A 27,632-nucleotide genomic window follows, 5' to 3' on the forward strand; every position below is an offset into this window, starting at 1 on the left:
GCCGGGAAATCATTCATTTGAAAAGTATTTAATATATTCAAAATCAATATAATGAAAACAATTCTCTTGAAGTAGTTATTGTAAGTTTACTTTTTCTCTTTTTCTTCACCTTTGGTGAGTATTTGACTCCTCTATACTCTCATTTTGAGAAATAAAATGTGCTCTAAAATATCAACTGGCTAATAACCATTGGCAGATCATTCCCTTTCCCCATGTATCCAAAAAGATTGTGTGTTAAAACGGCAAAAGTTTCAAATGAGAAGAATTTTTATCTTTTTGTTTTTGCATGGAATATGTTTCAGTCGTAAGTCAATGAGTATTTAGCAACATTTAATAAAGTAATTTAACTCTGTCTGCAAAAACCAGATTCTTAAATTATTGTTTATTTTTAGTTTGATGTGCAATGGAAAATTGTTTGTGTCCATATGATTTTTGTATAAAATAATCGTTTTCGTATGTTTGGCTTCTGGGTTTTTTGAAAGACAAACTTCAGAAAATGCGAGGGATTAACATCTCCACATGTGGCTCTGCCAGACACGTCAGGATAGGTTGCTGGTTCCCTGCAGCTCCTGCAGCGTTGAGTGGGCATGCGCAGATGACACTGTGCTGCCCAAGCGGGTTGACTGAGAACGTCCAGGAAGTGGAGTTCACCGTCGGTTTAGATGGTTCTACTAGGATTATAGGCGTTTTCAAATACCCTGATCTAGAGTCAGGACAAAATATGTTATTGTCAGCCTACCTCTGCTGTCATGTTTCCAACATTCTGTGTCAAGTAATTAGCAATATAAGTAATATGTGATTCAAAATAGTTACGAGGAAAAGGAAATGGAAGTTAGGTGTTCTTTTTGTTTGTAGACTTGTAATGTTGTGTTCTACCACATTCACCTCCATCCTTTCTGAATGTAGGGACCTGATTTTAATCTCTGAACTTCTGTGATGATAGTAGTTATCATTTTAGCAGCCATTTGACTTGGAGGAACAAAGCTTCTAGGAATTTAGTAATTTTAAAAATAAACCATATATTTTATCAATTATAACTATCTTCTTATATTTAAGGGAAAGAGCACTGTGTGCCAAAGAGTAGTTTATTAGTTATATAGAGCAATGCTTGATGAAGTATACAGAGATCCACTCGTGTATACTTCGGCTTCACAAAAATCAGATGATTTCAACTTACTGGAGTAGGATGAGACAGACTTATTTACTAAAAATTAGATCTCAGACAAAGTACTTAATTTGAGCCTTCCTTTCTAGCCATCTGTAAGTATTTAAAAATAGGAATGTCATGGAGATTCATTAAGATAAAATACATAAAACACTTGTGCCTATTTGTGCCTGTTATAAAATTCATCTTTTAACCATACCAGTAATGAAATGTAATATAAAATTAACTGGTACTTTATTTAAGTGAAACCTGTTTGTCAGTCAAGAAGGATGCATTGCACCTTGTGGATTGTAAAACTTATACTTTCTTATTATTGTTATTGAATTTACCTAGAAACAGCTCCTAAAAAAGAAAGAAGACTGAGCGAAGTTTGGCCAAATTTGATTCTTTAGTTTCTTTTTACTGACTTTGTTGTTGTTGTTGTTGTTGTTTTTGAAGACCAAAGAGTTTATCATTTTAAAATCTTTATTTTATTTGAGAATATCTGTAATCCTAGCACTTTGGGAAGCCCAGGTGTGCGGATCACTCGAGGTCAGGACTTCAACACCAGCCTAGCCAACATGGTGAAACTCCATCCCTGTCATGGTGAAATTAGCTGGACTTGCTAATTTCCCCATGTGAGTGGCGCACACCTATAATCCCAGCTATTCGGGAGGCTGAGGCAGAAGAATTGCTTGAACCCGGGAAGCAGAGGTTGCAGTGAGCCAAGATTGCACCACTGCATTCCAGCCTGGGAGACGGAGTGAGACTCTGTCTAAAAAAAAAAAAAGAAAAAGACTCTATACGGTTCCTATAAAGTGACATGTTTTCCATTTCATGACCTCTGTGGCTCCCAACTGAGTGTTTTGTTAGTATTCAAGGTCCTTATAAAACTGGCATATAAAAGTGGTTTATCTTTAAAATTAAATTGGGTGCCCTCTCCAATGAGATAACAAATAAAACTTGCAGATCTTTTGATACTTCTGTAATAGAACTTTAAAAATAAACTGTGTTTAAGATGAAATATTGATTTCCCTCCACTCATACTTTCTTAAACGCAAATGAAAAAATTCATTTGTTTGCCATTCTAATCTCAAAATGACTTGCAAGTTTATGATGTATTCACCTTTGGAAGATTAGAACAAGTAAACTTCAGGAAAATTATGAACCTAACTATAGCCAGTTTGAAAATATTTCTCTTTGCCTTTCTTTTTTAAAAGATACCATTTAATTTTAACCTAATTTAAGACTAGTTATCCATCTTTTAAGTTAAAGAAATCATTTTGCTGTATATAATGTTGAAATATTTTTATTAGATTTATGGATCTTTTTAGATTGTTAGTATCGACACAAGGGATTAAAGTTTCAAAATTAAAAAATACTAAAAAAAAAAAAAAAGGACAGCTATAGAACCCCACAAATAATGAAGGAGGGTCATGATTGCCTGTTAGAAACAAAATGGTTTTTAACAAGATACATCAAATGCTGTATGTCCATATCGAGGACACTCCCACTCCCAAGTTCTGTCTAAATTCAGAGAGACTTCAGTGCCTAGTTTCTTTCTCTCTTGGAGAAAGTGAAATGGAGAGTGTTAGATAGATGTAAGGCAAAACCTCAAAATAAGGTTTTGGAAGGAGGGAAGTTAGGTTTTAGTCACAGGAACTAGGCTTGGCTTGGAATTATAGGAATAGGGGTTGACTTGGAGTGATTAAAGCAATAGCTGCACTTCAAGGCTGGGCTGGGGGTGGGGAAGTGGGAAAGCGTGGCCAGGTCATAGCAGAACAGCCTTACAGGACTGACTTGATGAGAAGCCAGTGAGTCACATGTCCTTTTATTTCCCTTGTCGAGGGAAGCAGTGCTCTAGGGCTCCTCTGGCCCTGAACCTGCAAGTAAGAGTTAAGTGATTTCAGGCAACCATCAACAGTATTGACAGATGGAATATATTAAAAGGGAAATAAATAGAAAAACAGTCACTAGGAAAAGGAAGGAAACTGGATACCTAGCATTTATTACATGTGTGCCAGACACTGCTAGGTACGTTACATTTGGCTGTCGTAACCATCCTGTGAGGTAGGAATTTTCATTCCAGTTTTATTTCATTTACAGATGAGGAAATTGAGAATCAGCATAATGTCACCTAGATATATGTAACCAATATTAGGATATGTGTTTGAAGCTATAGGACTGAAGAAAGAGTTGTGTGCTATAATTAAATCAGATAATTCATTTACTGTGGGATCTACAGAGAGACCAGATCTGATGAAGTGTAGCATTTGTCCAGGGAAATTAATTGATACTTAGTGGTATTTAAAATGTGAAATAATTTATTTTCCAGTCGTTTCGAAGGAGATGGAGCTCTGTAAGAAATGTTGATTAAGAGGTGCCAGCTGTATTTAAATTAAAGCAATATGTTTTAATATTAGAATTCAGTAGTTAAACAGTACAAATTCCTGTTTCCTGTTAGAGAAAAGCAGCGACTTCACTTCGGATTGTAAGCGAAAGAGATCAGGTGCTCTCAAACTTTAATGTGCCGTGGAATTGCCTCTGGTGCTTGTTAAATTAAATTACGAAGAGATTTAGTTTAGTAGATCAGAAGTGGGCTTCTCTGACATCTGAATTATTAGCAGTCCCCACCTCTCTCGTTGACTGTGATGTACCCAGCAGTTAAATATCAGTAGATACAGATTAAGATTTCCATTGTAATGTATACCAGTGTTGAAAAGCTGTTGCTGTAGATTGGGGTTTCCCCCATTGCATTTATTTTCACGTAACCATAGATTAGAAAATGTTGTCCAACACAGACGTCCCCAGCCTTTTTGGCACCAGGGACTTGTTTCTTAGAAGACAATTTTCCACAGACAGAGGGGGGCAGGGAATGGTTTTGGAATGCAACTGTTCCACCTCAGTCTCAGATCATCAGGCATTAGATTCTCGTAAGAAGGGCACAACCTAGATCCTCCCTTGCTTGCTCAGTTCACAGTAGGGTTTGTGCTGTGAGCATCTAATGCCACCACTGATCTGACAGGAGATGAGCTCAGGTCGTAATGCCTCCTGCCACAGCCCGGGGAGTGGGGACCCCTGGTCTAACGCAATAGCCAGTTGCTTGTTGCTCTTTAAATATAATTGATTAAAATAAAATGAAATAAAAGTTCAGTTTCAAGTATTCAAAAGCCTCCTGTGACTAGTGGCTACTGTCTCAGACAGAGCACATAATAGGACATTTTCATCATCATTGCAGAAAGTTATCTTTGGCAATGCTGGATGAGAGTGTAAGAACAAGGAATATTTGCTCCTGTATAGTTGTTTTGGAGTGAGAAATTATATTTTGAAGTTATTCTTATTAAATACTACATTTTTATGTAGGAGCAGACATTTTCTTTATAAAAGTGAGTTTCATATTAAAAATGCTTCTGATTAACATATTGCATGCTTTATTATTTTGTTTTTTTTAAATGAATTAGAGTTTCAGAAAGTATATAGTATAGTATGTTTATACTTAAAGAAGATAAACTACTTAGGTGGCTTTAACTTGTCCTTGGAATGATAATCATCTGAAGACTTTTTTGATGTATAAGGGATTTTCCCACTACAGAACTTTCCGCCAAAGAACATTTCTTACTCTGCTCAAAGAAGTAGGAAAGGCCTAAATATTTTATCACTTTATAAAACAGGCTTAAAGAGGATATGAAAAAAGGAAACTAAGTGGTCTAAGCAACCTCCAGAATTTGTCCTGAAAGTGCTGCAGTCCACTGGATTCTGTGTATCAAAAAAGCTGCTCGTTAAAATGTGCCTGGAATTCAGCGTTAAATCTTTTAACTATGCTAGTTTGGTAGAATTTTCCTAAACGTATTGAATATAATTTATAAATTATCAAGGAAAATTGTTTTAGGAGAGTTTCAGAAAGTTTATAGTATATCTTGTAATTATTGATTATAATGTGAAACATACAGTCCTTGAAATAGTAAACTTTATGAGAAATTCACCTCAACATTGTTTATATCATCTGTTGAACCTGAAGTTGGTTTATAAAAATTTTTAGAGTTTGAAGTCGTATATAATGTATGAGAGAGACCTTAAATTGACAGTATTTTTTGCATTCTCAGAGTGAAACATAGGCCGGGCGCAGTGGCTCGTGCCTGTAATCCCAGCACGGGGGATTTAGCCCAGGAGTTTGAGACCAGCCTGGGCAACATAGAGAGAATCTGTCTCTACAGAAACAAAAAATAAAAAACAAGGTTTCAAATGAAACACAGGTTTAAAATAAGAAACAAACAAACAAACAAAAAGCTAAGCTTGCTTTCCTCTTATCTTTTAGACCCTTTAAACTTGGAGCCGTTGGACTGAGTTGTATGAGTTCTTTCTTCATATCGCCTCTCACACTTTTTCATTTCGGATTCATTTTTATGCCCTTTGTTCTTTCATTCCTGTATTATGGGGATGGTTATCTTCGCAGATTTCGAGTCTCCTCGTGCTGCTCTTCATCCTGCCTCGCCCTGTGAATTGAGTGCTCCTAACCAGCCTTTTCATCATGTCACTGCACTTCCCAAAGTCTTTTAAGAAATTCTGTGTTGCTAATAGGCTAAGAACAAAAAGACTTTTTTTGAACTTATTTAGGTCTCTACAGTTTGGCCAAAGTTTGCCTTTTAACTCCGATTTTCACTGGTCTGTAACTGAGCCCTTCATATAAACCATGCCAGGCTTCTTCTTGTTCCCTTTCTGCCCCTGCACACCCCATTTGAGACATGCTTTCCCTATATCTCTGCTTGCCCTATGGTTAAGGGTTGAATTTTGTCCCCCAAAATGTTGTTGAAGGCCTAACCTCCAGTACCTGTGAATGCAACATTATCTGAAGATAAGGTCTTTGCAAATGCTAGAGATAAGGTGAGGTCATTAGGGTGGGCCCTAATCCAATATCACTGTGTCCTTATAGAAAGGGGAAATTTGGACACAGAGATAGAGAGATAAGGAGAACACCAGGTAAATATAAAGACAGGGGTCAGGATAGGTGATGCAGCCACCGCTGGGAAACTGCCAGGAAACCACTAGAAGGTGGAGAGAGAGGTGGAGCAAATTCTCCCTCACTGCCCTGAGAAGTAACCAACCCTACTGACACCTTGATCTGAGACTTCCAACCTCCAGAGCTGTGAGGCAATTCAATACATTTCTGTTGTAGGAGTCACTCATTTTGTGGTACTTTGTTATTGAAGCCCAAAGAAACTAACGCATCTACTGTTTTGTTTTTTATTTTAAAATTTGTTTTCCATTAACGACCTTCTTAAAGAATCTGAAGACCTTTTCTCTGGATCTTCTCTTTAAAAAAATGCATATATGTTTATAAACACAAAACTCCAAATAATTTCAGAGGTAAAGAATCTCTGATCCACTCAAATTATTTCCAACCCACCATGTTCGTCCAAGACCTCATCTTCTTTGTGAAGAGAGTCTGCCCACTTCACTTAACTTTTGATTGTCTTCTCTCTTTGGAAATGTACTGCGTATATTTTGCTTTTGGTACTTCATCCCATATTTCTTGGACTCCAGGCTCTCTCAACTTGAAAACAATAATCTTTCTAAATACCAGACTCCTAGATTATAAGATTTGTATCAGGTTTTGAAGGATAGGGTTAGTTCTTCATACCCACCCTCCTATCATCAGCATTGCAAGGTAATATATACCAAGTATGAGATGACATGTATCCAATGCCCAATACGTAACTGCAGGATACTAAGATAATCCATGCTCAACACCGAGTGCCTGCTATTGCTGCTGTCTTTCTTAAGAATATTAATATCTGCTAAACTACTTCCCACCAGAAAATAACTTGAACTTCCTGCTTGGGCAAGGGATAATAATAACAGGTGTTACTTCGTCTTGTACTGAGTCTGGCATCAGGAGAACAGTAGATGTGAAAAGAAGTTTTAAAATGACAAGGCAGAGAAGCAGTATTCTCTGACAGTACCATGGAAGGATGGCAGGCCCCGGCGTTTACAGTTTTAATTTGACTCTCAGCTCACTGTAAATTATTCGGGAAGTATTGTGCAAGTGATTTACCATGCTGAGCTTTTTAAAAATGCACCTAAAAAAGTAAAGAAAATTGTTCTTATATTTTTAAAGGTTAGACCCTCTTCTAAGACTGTTGTGTTTATAGCTTCATCCACACCCAGAGAACTTTGCATTCCACTTTCAAGAATTCACAGGCACTTTGAAGCACATCCTGACGACCGGCAAAGAACTTCTCTTCCTTCGTGTCTTTTACGGAAAGTTTTCCTGCTAACTTTGTGTGCATGGGAGTTAGAAGAACCGGATCCTGGTTCTAGTGACAGGGATTATTTGTTGTCAACTTTGATCAAGTATTTTCACTCTAGTGATTACTTTTCCTTTGTTTGGAAAATGTGAGGGTTGACAAATTTATCTGTTCTTATTCCAGCTTTAACATGCTGTATTAACCTCGTTTTATGGATGAAGAAACTGACCCAGTAACTGAGGGTAGAGAGGTAAAAAAAAAAAAACAAAAAACCTGGGCCTAGAAGAAAAGCCCAAGTAATGTGACTGTGAATCTACTGCCTTCTGTCCTCCCAACTGCCACATACAACAAAAGTATGTTTTGTAGTTTTCTTAGATTTAAATTAAATTTGAGGACTTAAAAAAATTTCTGGGTCTGTGCAGTACATTCTTGTACAAGGTGAATTCTTATACCATTGCACTATTTTACATTATAGTTCAGTGGTTCAGTGTCCACATTCTGGAACAGACCGTAGGAGTCTGAATATTAGTTCCACTTGTTAGTGTCTGTGAAATTTGGGATGAGTTATTTCATTTCTGTGCCTCAGTTGTCTCATCTACAAATTAGGGATAATAATAGTGCCCACTTCAGAATGTTGTGGGTATTATGAGAATTAATACAACTGCTAAAATTGGAACATAAGTACATTTTAGCTGTTTTTCTAACCTGACATTCAAGACAAATGAGATAATTATTTAAAAATCTTGCTTGTGTGCTTTTGAGGTGTTTTGAGAAAGCTCCATTTGTTCTTACTATTCTTAAACACATCAATGTAGCTAACTGTGCAAAACTAAGACTAAGTATTCTGTGGATTATACAAGGTAGCAATGTCATCTTGACTATCTCCTATGCATCTTATGTTCCATAAAAATTTTGATTCTTTTCTCCCTGACTTTTCAAATTTTTTTTGTATGAAAAATTTACAATTGTAATTCGGTAGGGCTTTTGCATACTTTTGGGTGTCAGATTTGCGAAGAGGGATAAACATCTAAGTTTGAAGGTCACGAAAGTATTGCCAGTATATGTATAGTGGTAATAATTCAGAGAGAGGGAATTTTCTATAAATTGCAGTTAAAATAGTGTTTTGTACATTGTGGTTCAAAACTATTATGAAGGAAAATGGGAATTCTGAAAAGTGGCATAAATAAGATTCCATTTGACTATGCATACAGTGTATTGCCATGATGAGGGTGATGCAAAACAGAAAACACTAAAAGAACAGATCTGCTTACAGTTCGCCAAGTAAAAAGTCTATGAAGGGAAAAACCAGTAAAAACACTTAATTCCTTAAGTATTTTCTGTACCCTGTGCCATTTTGTGTGTATGTGTTTTGTTTTGTTTTTTTTTTTCTTGAGACAGTCTCGCTTCGTTGCCCAGGTTGGAGTGCAGTGGCGCAATCTCGGCTCACTGCAACCTCCACCTCCTGAGTTCAAGTGATTCTCCTGCCTCAGCCTCCCGAGTAATTGAGACTACAGGCACCCGCCACAATACCCAGCTAACCTTTTGTACTTTTAGTGGAGACGGGGTTTCCTCATGTTAGCCAGGATGGTCTCGATCTCCTGACCTCGTGATTTGCCTGCCTCCTCCTCCCAAAGTGCTGGGATTACAGGTGTGAGCCACCGTGCCCGGACCCATTATGTATTCCTTTAACTGGTCTTCTTCCATAGTGTTTTTAGTCAGGTAAATATAAAATAATTGTTTTAAGTTTATATATAATATATAAAATATGTAATAGATATTACAAATACATATTACTATATAATATATTAATATATTATAAAATATATTGCTATATATTAACACTATATTATAAAAGTATATTGCTATATTATATATTAATATTACCACTATTTGCATTGGTAGATATTTACAGATTTTCATTTTTAATAGCACTGTATTTCTGATTAGATAAGTTTTTTTAAAAAATTAAGTTTAGATTTAATTTTCTATTTTCTATATTTTTTAGAGATGGCTGGAGTGCAGCAACTAGTCACGGGTGTGGTCTTAGCTTCATTACAGCCTTACATTTCTGGCCTCAAGTAATCCTCCCACCTCAGCCTCCCGAGTAGCTGGGATACAGGCACCGCTATTTCCCGGCTCGATTAGATAATTTTTGCTGCAGAAGGAGCTGGCTGTTTTTTCGATCTTACAATTTAACCCTGCCACCCTCCCCCACTCCCCAAAAGCATGTACTTTTGACTAATAATCCTTGATTGTACCTTTTCCGCCTCCAAGCTAACCCCAGTTGTGAATCAGGTGAAAATGATCAAGGAATTACCATTGCTGAAATGTTGTGCTGTCTGTGTATTAACCACTGGATACTCTATTGTCACATCTTGCTATATCGCTTTTCATGGTATCATTGTGAAGCTTTTAGGTGGCATATATCCCTTGTTGATCACATAGTGGGTGAATTTACAAAACTTTTAGCAAATCTATGATATAGCTCTGTATTGAACTTTTGTGGATCTGTTCTTTCTTCCCTTGTCTACTATACTTATATCACAGGCCCATAAATGCTATAAATTTTGGGCTTCTATCCGCAATCGATAGGGGTCTGTATAGAATAGTTACTCAGTAAATATTTGTTGAGTTGAAATAATTTTACTTCCATGCATTGTTTTAGATTATTTTCTTCTCGGGTCTCTGCCATTTAACAATTATTATTCCTGTGGGTTTCAAATTAACATAAAAAACAAGTAGAGAATTTACGATAGTTTTCCTCTTTGCGTTGGATTTATTTCTGTATTTTCACAGTGGGTAGACTATTCTACTCTTGTAATAAAACTACAGTTTATCAAATATGATAGTCATGTGACAGTCCCTTTCTTTCACACATATTGCCTTTCAGTAAACTTTTTTTTTTTAATTTGGTTAATAAGTCAGCCAAGAACTTCTGATACTTTTCCTTTACCACCGACCCCCCCACCCCCCGACCGTGATGTTTATTTGCTGTAGTTTAGGATGTAATGCATTCTTTGTTTTAAAACAGTTTACATCATAGGACAATTTGAATATGCTTGTTGGTACTAGTTACTATGATTACTTTTTTTGGATGGGATATTTGCTCTTTCAGTCTGTTCCACTTGACTTAAGAAGAAAGGGGGCCGGTACTGTGCTCATGCCTGTAATCCCACCGCTGTGGGAAGCTGAGGCAGGAGGATGGCTTGAGCTCAGGAGTTCGAGACACATCTGGCAACATAGTAAAATCTATACTAAAAATAAACAAAATGAGCTGGGTGTGGTGGTGTGGTGGTGTACACCTAGCTGGGTGTGGTGGTGTACGCCTGTGGTCCCAGGTGGGAGGATTGCTTGAGCCTGGGAGGTTGAGGCTGCAGAGAGCCAAGGTCACACCACTGCACTCCAACCTGGGCGAAGACCTGAACTCAAGGAAAAAAAAAAAAGACGACGACGAAAGGATGACCAAGCATCCTGGTTTACCAGGGACTGATTGAGGTAAACTTTAACTATAAAACTGGAGTGATCCTGGTTAAACTGGGATGAATTGGTCAACCCAGGAGAAGTTTCCTGTATTTAAAAGAATTGGTTAATCTTACTAAGTCATCAATAAACTTGAAATACGTGCATTTTTTAATATATTGTTTTATTTGAAAGTTGTGTTCAGAAGAAGAGATATTCCTGTTTTCACACTGAGGGTACTTATTGGAAGGCATTTCTCAGAAGTTGGTCCTAAAATGATGAGATGTATCTAATTCTCGAACACATCATTATTTGGAATTATTAGCCTAATGGATAAATAAGAATTATAACTTGAATATCTCTCCAACTACAGTTTAAAGTTATTTTGAGAATTAACAAATGTTTGAATGTTTTATTTCAAAGCTCTTTAAGGAATAAGATTCCAAAACTTTAGGGTACATGAGAAATCACCTTGCATGCCTGTAAAGACCAGTGACTAGTCTTTGTACCCAGAGATTATGATTGAATAGGTAAGAAAGAGTTATCTATATTTTAAACCTCACTCTAGGTTTCTCCAAAGCAGATGTTTATGCATATATGTAGTCAACAAAATACTTATTTCAAAAGAAAAATCCTCTTATTTTTTAAAAGACTGTATTATATATTGTCTTAACATTAATGACAAAGTAAATTTATATATTTAAAAAAACAAGAACCTTATGCTCACCTCTCTCTATCTCAGTTGTAGTTTCTGTGCTAGTAGAAAGCTGGAGCAAAACCCATCATATTGAGATATATCAGTTATTACCAGTTATTACAGGCTGAGTAGGAAGAAAGTATATTTTGATAATGTAATTGGGTTTAATTTATTGTTATTGAAGGATCTCACACATGCTTAAAAATAATCAAATGTGAAGTGAAAAATAATTTAAAGTTTAAATAAGTGATTTTCCCTGGGCAGTGTAGACCAGGAATTAGCTTGTAATGGCATGGAAGATAAGTAAGATAATTAGGTCTATTTGCCTCCTAAAGAGAAGCGGCAATTGATACCTGTTAATCGGTTTAAATCCATATCCAGTCTTTTAACTCCTGGGGATCACACAGGGCATGACTGAGCAGCTATGCGCCTCAGGGTTTGTGGTCCCTATTCATGTAATCTCACTCAGGCTTTTCGCATTTCCAGGAAAGCTTATTTTTGTCAGAGGCATTTGCTCCCACTCATTCTAACTGTGCTGCGTGCAGTTCTGCATGCACAACTTTCACATTTGCTCAATGGTTGTTTATGGACCCCTATGTTAAAAAGTTTTCTAAGAGGTATATAAGTGCATATGCACTGTTTAAGTGCATACAGTGTCACTTGTCATTTTTATTAACTTTGCATCTTTAATAACTAGAAGAAAAGAGAGAGAGAGACAGGTACTACTTACTGTTTTGTTTTTTTTTTTTAAGGTTTTTTTTGCATTCTTGTATCACCAGTACCTAGCACAGACCTGGTGCAGCATGGACGTTTAGTACATATATTTTGGGTAAATAAATGAACACAAAAGAGTTAACAAAGGTTCAGTTTTATTTTCTCCATACTTTCCCAAAAAACGTTTGTTGGTTTTTGGAACTTCTAAAATAAAATATTTTATTATGAAAATAACACCAGAAGATCATGGATTATTTAGAAACGACACACGCTTATAGAGAAGGAAACAAAAACTATACGTTTCTCAACAGCCTCTAAGAAATAATGTTAAGATTCTTCTCAGACCTTTCTTCTATGTCTCTTTTTCTGTCTCTCTTTTCCTCAATCTGTCTTTTAAGCTAGAATTGTACAACTTACACCTCTGTTAATTCTCGTATTTGTACCACACGTGATACTGTGTTCCGGTTTCAGATTTCAGTGTCCTCAGAATTAAATTTAAGGAGAGCTTCCAGCTGTGAATGGGCCAAGAGCCTTGTATCGCCGATTGCTTACAGGAAGGCTGTGTCTTCAGGGCTCCCTTCCCTTGTGGATTTCTGCTTCCCATAAGCAGAATTAAGCCTATTCCTTATTTTCTCTTCGGCTCAGAGGTACACTGACTGCTCCAAGAATGATGCTTGTCTATACCACTAGGTATAAATACCTATGGGATCACTTAACGTTTTCTTCTTCCATTATTATTGATTATTCATTCAACAGATGTTTATTGAGTACCTGCCACATGCTAGGTGCTGTTCCAGGCAATGGGGATGTGGAAATATTTCAGTTATGGTTAATTGTTTAGTTAAACACAAGTATTTCAACAAAACTTGTTTTTATGGCTTTCTTCCTTCAAAATTAAGAATTAAACCACTCTCAAGATAGTTACTAAAGTAATAGATTTCCCTTTCAAAGTTGCATTAAAATACAAAATCACAAATGCATGTAGACATATTATCAATAATAAAATGTTTTTAGAATTAGGAAAATTTGGGGGATTCTAATGTTTTTGCATTAAAAGTTGTGTATATGTTAAGCTGTATACATGTTAATAATTTTTAAAATATTTTATTTATGGCTTATTTTGTCTATTAGATCAACTAGACATTTCTTTTGGAATGATGAATTATTTACTTACCCCTTTAGAAAATAAAGATTACTAATTACTCATTTAAATATTTACTGAAGTATGTACCATGAGATGCTGTTTAAGTATTTATGATTACTTAAAATTTAGATTTTAAGTTAACATTTGGAATACCTTTCAGATTTCTATATCTTGTGTGCTAAATGATTAGAAGCTGCTTCTCAGTATCTTGTTAGGGTGCCCTTAGAATCTGCAAGAGCTAAAGCCAAGATATAATGAGAAAGAGATGAGGAAGATATCAGAAGAGGAAGAATGCAACTAGTTTGCTAATGTGTAAAAGGTTTTCTTCAGAAATTCTTACTCATGTCAGAAGTACTGACTGAGTTTTTAAAATGAGTGAAGTTGACAGCATTCCTATAGGGATTTCTCGGTAATCCTTTAAAAGGTTATTTTAAGTATTTTGTTTTCTAAAAGTGTAATTGTTTTTAGACAGTTAGCCTTAAAATTGCAATCCCATATGCTATCTTGCAGACATTAGTAGCCCACCTAGAATCAAGGGTTACTGAAGTATAACACAAGTGATATTGCCTAATTCAAAAGTTGAAAGGTTTATTTTTAGTACTTTAATTGATTTTAGGTTGTTGACTTTTGGCAAATTATATCTATAATATACAGATTCCATGAAAATCTAATGTAACTCTTTAGACAAAGAACTCAAAAATATTACTTTAATGATCATTTTAAAAACCTTCCTATGGTTAAGGAATTTTGTTATATTCATACTTGTTTTTACGTACTTTAAACGGATAGCTTAAAAACATGGTTGTACAGTAAGAACACATGGACACAAAGAGGGGAACCACAGACACTGGGGTTTACCGGAGGGTGGAGGTTGGGAAGGAGGGAGAGGTTCAGAAAAAATACCTATCGGGTACCATGCTTATCAGCTTGGTGATGAAATAATCTGTGCACCAAACCCCGATGACACACAGTTTACCTCTGTAACAAACCTGCACATGTACCCATGAACCTAAAAGTAAAAAAAGAAAAAAAGGTTTTAGACACAAAAGTAAGATTAACTTAAGAAAAAAAATATTCTCTCCTTAGAAATTTAAATTGAGAACAAAGTAGTTTTGGTAAGCAAGGTTTATTTTATAAGTTCTAAGAGTACTTTTAAGTTGCCACTTCAATAGAGGAATCTTCTCATGTTCTGTATATTGAGGTTATTGTTGGCTCAAATATATAACCATCTGCTATTTCTATATTGTAAGGAAAGAAATGAAGCACAGATTCACGTTGATTGCAGTACCATATAATTTGTTCTAATATAAAGAAAACTCAAGATTATAATTAACTATATTTCCATAGCAATAAAAAAATCATAGGACCACCCAAATACTGTTTTTCACCATTGAAAATATTGCCGAAATTCCTTTGTCAGTGAACATTTCAAAGGTCTGATTGGTTCTAACAGCTGAAATAAGCCACTATATTATATTGTGTTATATTTGTTGTATTATATTCTATTTTCAGACCTAAATGTTTTGGTCCATTAGAATGAGTATTATGGATGCACAATTACAAACAGCCTATACTCTGGCTACCCATAGTATATTTGTATTTTTAGTGAAAAGGAAATGAAAAACAACATGACTATTCACTCAGTAATATTTTAAAAGCACTAGTGTGTCTTTAAAATTTTGAAAGCAATACATTTACTCAGTGGATGTATTTGGAATGTGTTCACAAGGAACAGAGATGCTTTACTATAGATGGCTTTAGTTACTCAGTCTCTGGTGCTTCTCAGTGAAACAGTACGTTGGCGATGCTAAATGCTGTAGTTTTTTTTTCCTTTTCTCTCCTTTGAATGATGTTTTGCTGGAATTATGCCAAAACTTGCCATGACCTGTGTACGTAGAAAATTATTTTAAGTTGAATGCTCAACTAAAACTAAAGATTTAGCTTTATTTTCAGTGCTTCTTAAAAATCTAGGGAAAATAATTAATTCTTCTACAGATTACTAAGAATCCTAATGTAATTCCAGAAGAGAGTTAGGAGGAGAATCTAAAATCAAATAATGGTGCTTATGACGACTTCCAAAATACTTGATTGATGGTTCCAACTCGTGGATCAATGTAATATTATTTTGCGCATTAGAACTTATGCTAACCTATAAAGTGTAGGTATTATTTTAGCCTCATTTTACAGATGGGGAAACTAATATTCAGAGAGTTTAAGCAATTTATTCGAGTTCAAACAACTCAGAAGTTCCAGAGGCTAGATTTGAACCCAGACCATTTGAATCCCGTCTCTAGTTTTAACTACTTTCCCCCTAGATGTTATAGTAGTTTATGCCCCTCCACCCTCACGCTGTTTCTTCCTTTGATTCCAGTTTCTTCTACTATTGTCTTATCTTGTATGGTTCTTATTTTTCAGTATTTTCCATGTTAATATTTCTGCCTCCCTTGGTAGACTTAAAAGGCTGTTAAGATCGGGGATTCTATTTCATGTTTCTTTGTGCTGCCAGTGCTTAACACAATTCATACTACAGTATAGGAATAATATACAAGTAAACAACTGATGGATAGATTGGTGGATGGGAGATTGAGAGAATTTGAACTTTAACACATGCAAATATATTTGTTTGGTATTTTACAGAAAGTAAAATTCTTCAGTTTGCATGTTACTTGAGCATTTTACTAAGGGGCAAATAGGAAAAATGAACTCAGCCAGCCAGCTTCAACCTTCCAATTCCCTTAGCTACAGCTCAGGATGAAATCTTGCCTGAATTGGTTCAATCGTGACAATTCTGCAGTTACTGCCCTTCTAGCTTCTGTGATGTTTGGGTCTTATGACAGAGAAGCCTCTCCTACTTAGTTGTCTATATATTATTAACAATGGGAGAGGGGAGGCAAAATTGTTTCTAAAATTTAACTTATGCTACTGCCAATCTTTTTCCTGTCTCTGGAGACATAGCCATACGATATTAGATTCTTTAGGAATATTACAAAAACACCAGGCACTCACTCTTGGAACTTCCTTTTGGTCTATTTTGGTAACCATTTTAGATGATAAATTCTACCAGTGGCACTCAGTTAAATGTTAGGGTTATTCTAAATTTTGGCTGGAGAAGTTCTCCTCTAAATAGTGTTTTCTTAGGTAGAAGTTTATAATCAAGAGACATTAGGATAAAACAAAGTAGCTGAGGAAAATGGCATAATATAGTAATCATGTAGTTATTATAATCCATTCCATTTTCCTTGTATTCATGTACTATATATAATTTCAGGTGAAAGTACTTAGCTTTTTTTGTAGAGTGTGGACTGTTTTTATACTTCTTATTTCAATAGTAAGCATGAGTATTTGGAAATGTGTGTAACTTAATAGAGGATATTTAAATCTACTCCACACAGTGAGTAATTAATGGGTGCTGCCTTCTTATTTTTTACCAAATGTCTTCTTGTAGGATGAAATTCTGACAGGAAAATTACAGGATTAGTGCCCATGATAGGATTTATGTTAATAATTGGAGGCAGTTCTGCTCCTTAAAATGTAAATGGAACTTAAATAAAAGTGTTAAGCAGCAAGGCCCTTTTAAGAATATAGGTTTAAACCTACATATAAATATATAGGTTTTTATATATTATATATATAATTGCCTTGAGGCAATTCTGTACATCCCTGTCTGCACCTTGGACAGATGTCGCCAAATTGTCTATTAATATTTATGGTGTGTCTGTCAGCTACTCACTGAATTTGTTCCTCTTGTGCTTTTAGAAGTTTTATAAGAATTTTTGTGCTGCAGGATACATTAATATGATATTTGATGGAGACAGATATTTTAATCATTTTAGGTTTTCTAATTTTATACAGCAGAGTATGAAAACAGTTGGATCAAAACAAAACTACTAATAAAATAAATACTCTTTTTTCTCAGTCTCTTAAGAAACAGACCTGAAACACAAATAAACAAAACCATAAGATAAATATTGTCATGCTAGAAAAAAATATAAAATCATATACATGAATAAAGAATAAAATTATATATATAATTCTTTTAATACATATGTTTATGCTTACCTCAGCAGAATAGTAACAAGAGCAGTCTCTTTAATGGTTACGTTCTGTGTTTGTGTAAAAGTGACCTCTCAGAGGGGGAAGCAGTTTACATCCAACTAGGAGTTTGGTTTCCTCATCATAAATCTCATGTGACTTTGATATATTTCCTTGAAATACTTAGCACTTACGTGTATATCTTTTTCCAGCTGTGGTTGTGTAAATATTTAGATATTTCAGTCACTCATGTTTATATTTTATCTTCCAACTGGGCAGTTGTTGAAGGAATCCTCCCCTGCCCTTTCCCTGATACTGGTCTTGCCTGAAGTGAATTCTCAAGATTCTATCAGGATTCTTGCAGAGGGCAGTTGACAGTATCAGTGAGAGTATCATCCTTGTTCCTTTTTAAAAGCCTCACGTCATCAGTCTGTGGTTTCCCCCCCCTCCCTCCTCTTTGTAACTATTACGTTTACTGTGCAGAATGTGGTTGAAACCTGGAAGTTGGTTCTGCCAATTGGGATATAGATTTTGTATCTTATTACATAAAATATATACAAATTAACATAACTAGAACGTTACTAGAATGATGGTTATCAGATGTCTTATAGGAATGTGGAATTTATGATTGAAGAGAGAAAGCTTGTTATGAATAATGAGTCAAGAATATTATATGTATACTGTACGTAAATATATAATATTATAAATGTGACAGAGTGAAGGTGGACACCACTTCTAGGGCGGAAGATTGCAATCACTGATATCTGGTACTTGGAGCCTTTCGTCTGCACTCTTCCGAGATTTATATATGCTCTTCCGTATTTGACCTGGTGTAACTCCCTTAAAGTTCTCCTTTAAGAAAGTGAGTCAGAGTTATATATATCCATGATATAGATTATATATGGTATATTATATATATAGGTTATATATATATTTATGATATAGGTTTTCAAAACCCTGAAGTATATGGGCAGAAAAAGAGTTGGAAACCAATGATATTGAATTTTAATTGTGCAAACAATTGTGTAGGAATTGAGGTTCTGAGCATATGAGAAACTGATCATGTAAGGATATTACTGAGCAGTGTGAGCTCGTGTTTGGAGAAGGTGGCATGATACATGGAAAGCTTTCTGTCTCCATGTATTCGTCACCAGGGTCTCTGCTGAATGAAGTAACTGTGAAATCATTTGCAGATAGATATGCTGTGCATGGGGAAACACACCAGATGTCAACAGGTTTGGCCGTTTCTCGATGTTTTTATCATCTCTATTTTAAAAGTAAGCAATCAAAGTGAACACCTCCCGTGTTGGAAGCAAGCATGAACAAGGATGTTTCTCTGTGGATTTTAACTAATGAATGCAGTAGTTATGGAATAGTTTGAAAAAGCAAGGACGTTGAATCTGACTAGGGTTGAACTCCAGCACTGCCACTTCCCAGCTGAATGACAGCTGAGAGTCTCGGTTCCTCCATATGGGCACAGATATAGCAACACACACTTCATAAAGTTGTTGTAATAACGAAGATGGTGGATAATTAATAGTAGTTTTCTTTTCCTTTTCTTCCTGCTTAGACTTTGTAACAAATAATACTTCATTATACTTTTTAAATAAAGATGATGATTACCATTTATGGTTTTTATTATTGAAGTTAACCAGTCACTCATAAATATCACTCAGAAATTGGAAGATCTTTTTTCTGAAGGTTATACTTTATGAGAAACGTGGGATTTCTATATTTTGTTATAACCTCCAAAGGTATTGGCTTAATAGTCAAATAATAGGTTTTTTGCTGATCCTATTCATTCTCCTCAAATTATCACATGCTCGATAGTGTATATTTTCTCTTGAAACGTGTTTCTTAGAAGCAAAGTTCAGTCAGTGGGATATTCTGCAATAAATAAATAAATAAATAAATAAAGAGTTCAGTGGCCAAATAAGTTGGGAAATGCTGCGTATTATACCCCTCTTTTGTACACCATAATATGCATTAGCAGACTAATCACCCTGAGAACTGCAGCTCTTCCTTGAAGCAATGCCGAGTAACAATCTGAAGAAAGAGTATTCTTAGAGCCTTTTGAGAAATTTATCATTTAATAATATGGAAAACATTTTTATTGCTGAGATGTTTACTGAATTGTTCTGTACAAACATCATGGTAATAACTTGGTCCTGAGTTCCATTCCCAAAGCCATACTTGGTTGTGGTTTCGCTATAGGGGACTGCAAATTAGGGACAGAGCAAACCCTCAGAAACACTGCACTTTAGTGGAGCCTGGGTGACATCCAGATTCTGTAATTGGTCATTACTTCCTGTACATAATCCCTCTGGACTTAAACAAAAAACAGTTTTAGAGATGGGGTGTTACTGTGTTGCCCAGGGTGAAGTGCAGTGGGTATTCACAGATGTGATCATAGCACACTGCAGCCTGCAACTCATGGGCTCAAGGGATCCTTCCACCTCAGCCTGCCGAGGCGCTGGGACTACTCAGCTGGGCTTCCCCAGACAGTTTTGATCTTTCCTGTGGATTTCATCAGTGGCTCTATTCTAATTGACTTTCCAGCTGAGATTTCTTTTTCGTGGTCAAACTTAGGGACATACAATTGACAGCTTGTCAACACCGTTTGGATATTCTAGAAGTATCCCAGATTCTTCATGTCTCATACTGGATGAATTATCTCTTCGCCCTTCTTCCTCTTACCAAATTTCACTCTCTTATTCCCTACCTTCAGTGAAACACTGCTCTTCACCCATTACAGAGACAAGAAACTTGGAAACTCACTACTCTCTACCTCTCCTCCATCCTGTGCATTTGCATTTCCTTTTCCTCCATACTGTCAGTGGCTAGATTCTGTTGATTTTGTGAATTAATATCTTGAGATTCTTCCATCTGTTTTCCTTTCTGTCTGTTAATGGCTAGATTCTGGCTCTCGGATTTCTTTCTTTATTTTTGAGACAGTGTCTCCGTCTGTCCCTGTGCTGGAGTGCAGTGGTGCGATCCCAGCTCACTGCAGCCTCGACTTCCCAGGCCCAGGCGATCATTGCACCTGAGCTTGTGAGTTGCTGGGATTCCAGGTGTGCATCATACACCTGGCTAATTGTTTACGTTTTTTATAGAGATATGGTTTCCTTGTGTTGCCTAGGCTCTTCTTGAACTCCTGGGCTCAAGTGATCCTCCTGCCTTGACCTCCCAAAGTGCTGGAATTCCAGGCATGAGCCACCATGCCTGACCCTGGTTTTCAGATTTATTGCTTGAAATGGGTCCTCACTAATTCCTTTTTGGCTCATCCTGTTAAGTCCAGTTTCATGCTGCCAATAGTGAGCTCTTTAAAACCAGCCTTTATGATACCCATCCCTTGCTTAAAATTTTTTAATGGTTTCTGGCTGCCTTCCACTGGGTTCCAAAACTGTTGCTCAGTGTACAAAGCCCAAGATGTTACTTCTTTTAGCTATTTCTTCATACTTATATTTCACCATCTCCGAAATGCACTTTATACTCAGGCCGTACTAAGCCACTTGCAGGTCCCGCAAGCGTAGCACACACTCCTGTACCTGTGCTCCTGGGTGAAATCATCTCCTGCCTTCCCTTGCTGACCCATTCTTCAAGGCTTATCTCAAATGTAGTGTGTGTGAGTTTCTTCTCTGTCGTGCTCAGGCAATCTGAAGTGCTCCTGCTTTGTATTCTCATGACAACCTATATATCCCTATTTTCTATCTGAAATGGACTTTCAGATTTTAAAATAAAAGTTCCTTTAATTAAATATCTCCTCAGCAGTCAGTCCTCCTTAGCATCCACCTTTCAGAATTCCAGCCAAGGGTAAAGGCCAAGAACGTACTGTAATACTTAATCTTCTGAAGTTGTATAGCACTGACTGTTATGACTAATCTAAAATCCAATCTGAATTTCACTTGGCTTCAACATAGCCTTAGAGAATATGAGTTTCCAAGTAATTTTTTCTTTTATATTGCTAGTTTATTTCCTCCCTTTCTAGAGCTTAGTTTCATTGAAAGAATCTATAGCATGCTGTATATATGCACTAAGCTAAAGTTATTAGCGTTTCAGATTATAAAACTATTAGCATTTCAAATTATAATTTTTGTTTCATGGTGGACATAAATAATAGATCTATTATCATTAATTCATTTCACTAAGAAAAAACATTAGTTGGAGGAGTTACAAATTAGAAACAGATACAAATAAGCCTCTCGTAGGCCTTACAGTCTGTTAAAGGTTGAATGTATACATATTAGTTATAACTTTTTAAAATAAAATATTTTCCTGTCTTGTCATAGAATGCATGATTCTTAAACTTCATCTCATTCTGCTTAGTTAGGTCTTTCTTGTCAGCACTTCATTCTTTTTTGTCATTTATTCAACACATGGTTTACTGAGTACTATAATGTGAACAGCACTCTGCCAAGCATAAGGGAAATTCCGTGAGCAAAACCAGACCCGCAGATCTTACAGAAGGGTGGGAAAAACAGACAAATAGCATCAGACAAATAGATTTATATATTGTGATTCTTATCATTCTTACCATGGGTAGCTATATAGTGCTATTTAGGTTTATAAAACCAACATTTAGCTTTCTTGTAAAGATTAGGGAGAGCAGAGATTTGAAATAAGAGTAGGTGTATTCTAGCATAAGATTCTTTCAAGCCCAGACCCTGTGGCACGCATAAGTCATGTGGCAGTAGGATGTGCAAGGCATCTGTGGAGCTAACAGAAGTCAGGCTGAAGACAGCAGGGAAAGGCATGGAACAGCAAGTGTCTAGACAGCTGGATCAGGGAATGAACATGGTAGCTCTTGTAGGTCTAGTTAAAGACTTACCTTAAGAGCCATAAGTTTATTTTAAGAGCCACTGAAGTAGAAGACAACCCACATTATATTTGCATTTCAGAGCCTTCATCTGGCTACACTGAAGTGAAACTATTTCAGAGGCTTTCCTACATCCTGGTAGAAAGGGACGGTAATTGGACTTGTGATGGCAGCTGGCTGTAGAGACGAGGCTAAGCAGATTAATTTGAGAACTTTTCGGGAGGAATTTGGGAAGGACTAGGGGACAGAAAGAGAGGAAGACTGGTGTCTACTTTGCCTTATTCATGGACCTTGAAATACTAGATGAGGGCAAAGTTTGGGACTCCATTCAGTAAGGCCTTTGGCTGTCGAATTTGAGAAATCTTTGATAAATTTACATATTTACTCTATATAAGCAGAAATAAGATAGGAATGTTATAAGATATGAAACATCATTCCTGTTTTTGAGATTATAATCTCATTGGAAACAATAAGGTACAGACACAGGAAATATTTAAATGACATAGACACTCAGGGCTTCATTTATTAAGTAATATGTAAAGTGCAGAATGAAGCCCCTCACTCAACATCCTTTACCATTTAATAGTATATTTAATTATTTAAACTCAGGTACTTAGCATTTCACCTCTGAAGTCTATTAAAATATAAATTATTAATAAAATTAATTTATTAATAAAACTGGGGAAGTGTATATACTTGTTATTATTTAGGAACATATAAAAGTCTACATAAAGGACAGTGCTATTATACATTTGAATGTAAATGTTCATTAGTATATAGCATATGTTTTGTTAAAGTGTTGACTGCTGTTTGTTGAAAAGGAGATTCCGGGGAGCCGCGCCATTCTTTGTAATACTCGGGAAGCCATTCAGTACTTCTCTACCACATTCCTCCGCAGAAACGGGCACATGCATGATAGAGACAGGCAATGTAATGGGTTCTGAAAGGACTTATGGATCAGGGATTTGAGGAGCAGACAGGATTTGCACAGACAGTGTGTAGGCTAGAGAAGTTTCTGAGTGGAGACTCAAAAGGATTCAGGAATTGGAAGGTGTAGTCAAGGCAGACACCAGAAATATTGTTAGTAAATAGGGTAGGAAGGGTAGGCCAATGTTATGCAGTGTTTAAACAGTAATGGTGAAGCCGATGCTTTTGAAATAAGCGATTAACTGTTTTCAAGTGATATTTGAAGATATTTTGTCAATTCTTCTGCAGGCTCCCGTCTTCGTCAGGAAGATTTTCCACCTCGCATTGTTGAACACCCTTCAGACCTGATTGTCTCAAAAGGAGAACCTGCAACTTTGAACTGCAAAGCCGAAGGCCGCCCCACACCCACTATTGAATGGTATAAAGGGGGAGAGAGAGTGGAGACAGACAAAGATGACCCTCGCTCACACCGAATGTTGCTGCCAAGTGGATCTTTATTTTTCTTACGCATAGTACATGGACGGAAAAGTAGACCTGATGAAGGGGTCTATGTCTGTGTAGCAAGGAATTACCTTGGAGAGGCCGTGAGCCACAATGCATCGCTGGAAGTAGCCAGTAAGTAAACTGGGCTTTCTGTGTTTGGCAGGGGGGTGGCAGAATGGCCTCATTTGTTTGATCATGGCAATGAAAAGTTGAATTTGTATCCTAGGCCTTACCTGAGGATAATCTCTAGCTTTATATATGAATACAATCTACTATTTGAGTTATCTGTATTTCTCATCCTAACTTGTTATTCAAGCTAAATTGGGATTTACACAGCGTTGATTAATGATTTGACTTTTGATTGGGAGTGATTTTCTGTTGGAAAATTTTATTAAAATTGTTCTACCCCCTCCTTTGTTACTTTTAAATATATTGAATAGGGGACCATGTGCTGCCTATAGTTCAGCTACTTGAGACACTGAGGCAAGTGAACTGCTTGGGCGCAGGAGTTCTGGGCTGTACCGCACCCTGCCCACTGGGTGTCCAAACTGAGTTTGGCATCGGTATGGTGACCTCCTGAGAATGGGGAACCACCAGGTCGGCCTAAGGAGGGGTGAACAGGATCAGGTCAGAAATGGAACAGATCAAAACTCCCATGCTGATCAGTAGTGGGATCATGGCTGTGAATAGCCAAAAAATACACACACGCACGTGCGCGCACACACACACGCAGACGCACACGCGCGCACACACACGCGCACACGCGCGCACACGCACACGCGTGCATTCACATGCATTTATACATATCTACATATGAGAATTTGTCTATAAATAAGATACCGTGGGATTTAAAAATTTGTCTTCATTAAGAAAAATACTTTCAACTGGCAGTTTAAGTTAGGGTTTTAACCATTTCTAATTCTTAGAAATATATTTCTATTAAAACTATATCAAAAAAGTATGAGTATATGCCTTATATTTTATTTTCTTGGCCACTGTGGGGTGCCTTTGGAAGGAAACAGGTGTATGTTATCCTCAAGTAGTTGGTGGTTCAGTTTATTTACACTAGCACCAAATACAGTTTATTTGAAATTACCCTCAAGAAGGATTTATTGACTAATCATTAAACTGTTGTGTCTATAGGACAGATTTGTACTGCAGTTGAATAAGAATTGGGCTTCTTTTATTTTCTATCTACATTCAAGGAGTAGCCAAAATGATTTCATTCCCTTGAAAGGATCCTGCTGTATATAATATGACAAAAATTGAGAATTGCATAGGGATTGGAGAGACAAAGGAAATTTAGATACAATTCACTTTATATATAATTTTCTATAAAACTATATACATAACTATATATATTTGTATATGATGTTTTTCCAAGGTAATTGATATGTTCAAAATTTTAATTATATAAAAAAGTTTATGTTCGAGATTTTAATTATATAATTAGTTTTCATAGTCTCCAAAGTTGTCTTCAATATTCAAATATAACTTAAATAAGTATAAAATGATGCATGCGTATAATTATGAAGTTATAAATGTGGAAAGGAATTTAGAGACAGATTATTCCAACTCGATCGTGTTACTAACGTGAAATCAGCCCCGGAGAATGTGAATAACTTGATCGCCCTCCCAGAGCCTCGTGTTACCTAAGACAGAATTGCCAAAAGTGTCTGATATGGGCGTAAAATATAATTAGATACAATAAAAAGTAAAGCAGCCATTTACAACTATGTTAAAACTAGCTATTCGTTTTAAAAATATGTCCTTGAAGTTCTCCAATCCAGTTTATATTTGCCTATTCACAGTTAACTAACAATGAACTTACGGCCTTTCTCTTAGTGTCTTCATTCTCAGTAAAGGTCTAGGAACTAAATTAGTGAGGTGAATGACAGCTATCATCATCACAGAAGGCTAGTTTTTTGTTTGTTTGTTTGTTTGTTTTTTAAGTCCAACTTGAAAGGTAGCCCATGCAGAATAAGTTTAAATGTTTGACCTATTTATAAAAGAACGTATAGTCCTCCCTCAGTATTCATGTGGATTGGTTACAGGACTGCTGTATATACAAATACCATGGATGCTCAAGTTCTTTATATATGACATAGTATTTACACATAACCTATGCACACCCTCCCCCCATACTTACAAATATGTTTGGATTACGTTCAATAGTTCTTACAGTAATTGTTGCTATACTGTATTGTCTAGGGGATAATCGCAAGGGTAAAAAAGCCATACATATTCAGTATAGATGCTATCATTTCTTTTCCCCTAATATTTTCCATCTGTGGTTGGTTGATTCCACAGTTACAGAGCCCATGGATATAGAGGACCAACTGCATATTTTGATAAAGTCATATTTCAAAGTTATGGTATTAGTATCTTTGTAACTTTTGACACATTTATATTTAAGAATAATTATTCTCTGTGGAGATAAAACTAAGTTATCTGAAAATTAATTTAGAGAATTAAAAAGGTGATATAGATGACCTAACCCAGCTCCTATTTTGGTGGATAAGAAACTACAGAGGGTAAAATAGTGATTGTTTGTTCTCTGGAATCATAATTGCTTATAAGTGAGTTATTTACCAACTTTGATGTTTTCAGATATTGAAAATCACTTTTTTTCTGTATTATTTCCTACTCTGTTTGTGTTTTTATCATTGTCAGAATGTTTTTAAAAGTTACAGACTTGAATAAAAAAGACTAAATGCTTACTTTCTAGAGCTTCGTTTGCAAACACCTTTAGTTTTACCGCCGCGTGATCCAGGTACTTTGAATGCACTAGGATGTCAAGAGTTGTCTTTTCTAACCTGGCTTTTGTGTGGGTATTTTAAAGATACTATTAGCTGCCAGTTAAGTTCTCTTTCTTAGCTAGACATTCCATTACCTTGAGAGGCCATTATGGGAAAAGCTTTCTAGCCTTAGTCAGCAAATATACAATCATGGAGTTGAAACCAGCCATAAGATCATTATATCACTTTTACCGGCAAAATATTAAAATACAGAGCCCCTGAATGTGTGGCTCATAAATTTTAGGATGATGTTCATCATTATGTCTCCAAAATGTTTTCAAGCTCCCGAGAAAAAAAGAACATTATAATTGACTGAAAAATATAGGTACTTTAAAAATACTTTAAGATATTATTCGGGAACAATTAATATATTTTTAAATGGGGAAATATATATATATAGAGAGAGTAAATATTTATCAAATATAGTTTAACATTAATAAGGATAGTTTTATAATAAGCATTCTTATTAGTGATAATAAATATTTGAAACCCTGGGCCAGGCGCAGTGGCTCATGCTTGTAATCCCAGCACTTTGGGAGGCTGAGGCAGGCAGATAGCCTGAGTTCAGGAGTTTGAGACCAGCCTGGACAACATGGTGAAACACCGTCCCTACTAAAAATACAAAAATTAGCCGGGCGTGGTGGCACATGCCTATAATCCCAGCTACTCGGGAGGCTGAGGCAGGAGAATTGCTTGAACCCGGGAGGCAGAGGTTGCAGTGAGCCGAGATCACACCACTGCACTCCAGCCTGAGCGACAGAATGTGACTCTGTCTCAAAAAAAAAAAAAAAAAAAAAAAAAAGCAAAACAAAACAAAAAAAGAAACCCTGAAAAAAGTTGAATAGTGTTTGCTTTGAATAATTTTTATACTAGTTTAATTGCAGTTATTAAAAGCATGTTTTTAGCTGGATATGGTGGCACACGCCTGTAATCCTAACAGTTTGGGAGCCCAAGACAGGGAATCACTTGAGGCCAGGACTTTGAGATCAACCTGGGAAACACAGCAAGACCTCATTTCTGCAAAGAGTAAAAAAAAAAAAAAATTAGCTGGTCATGGTGGTGCAGGTCTGTAGCCGCAGCTACTCTGGAGGCTGAGACAGGAGGATTTCATGGGTGCTGGAGATTTAGGCAGGTGTGAGTCATGATTGCCTCCCTGCCCTCCAGCCTGAGTGA

General features: G+C 36.2%; 1 protein-coding gene across 4 annotated transcripts in view; it reads left to right on the forward strand.

Annotated features, from left to right (window-relative positions):
• Positions 1-27,632, forward strand: part of ROBO1 (roundabout guidance receptor 1) — a 414,221-nt gene that overhangs the window by 50,340 nt on the left and 336,249 nt on the right. For all 4 annotated transcript variants that reach the window (XM_015129100.3, XM_077994321.1, XM_077994320.1 and 1 more), the window contains exon 2: positions 23,467-23,793. In XM_015129100.3, the coding sequence (XP_014984586.1) occupies positions 23,467-23,793 (327 nt within the window). The remainder of the gene's footprint in view (positions 1-23,466; positions 23,794-27,632) is intronic.

The sequence above is a fragment of the Macaca mulatta genome, chromosome 2 (assembly GCF_049350105.2).
Source record: "Macaca mulatta isolate MMU2019108-1 chromosome 2, T2T-MMU8v2.0, whole genome shotgun sequence".
Taxonomy (NCBI): domain Eukaryota; kingdom Metazoa; phylum Chordata; class Mammalia; order Primates; family Cercopithecidae; genus Macaca; species Macaca mulatta.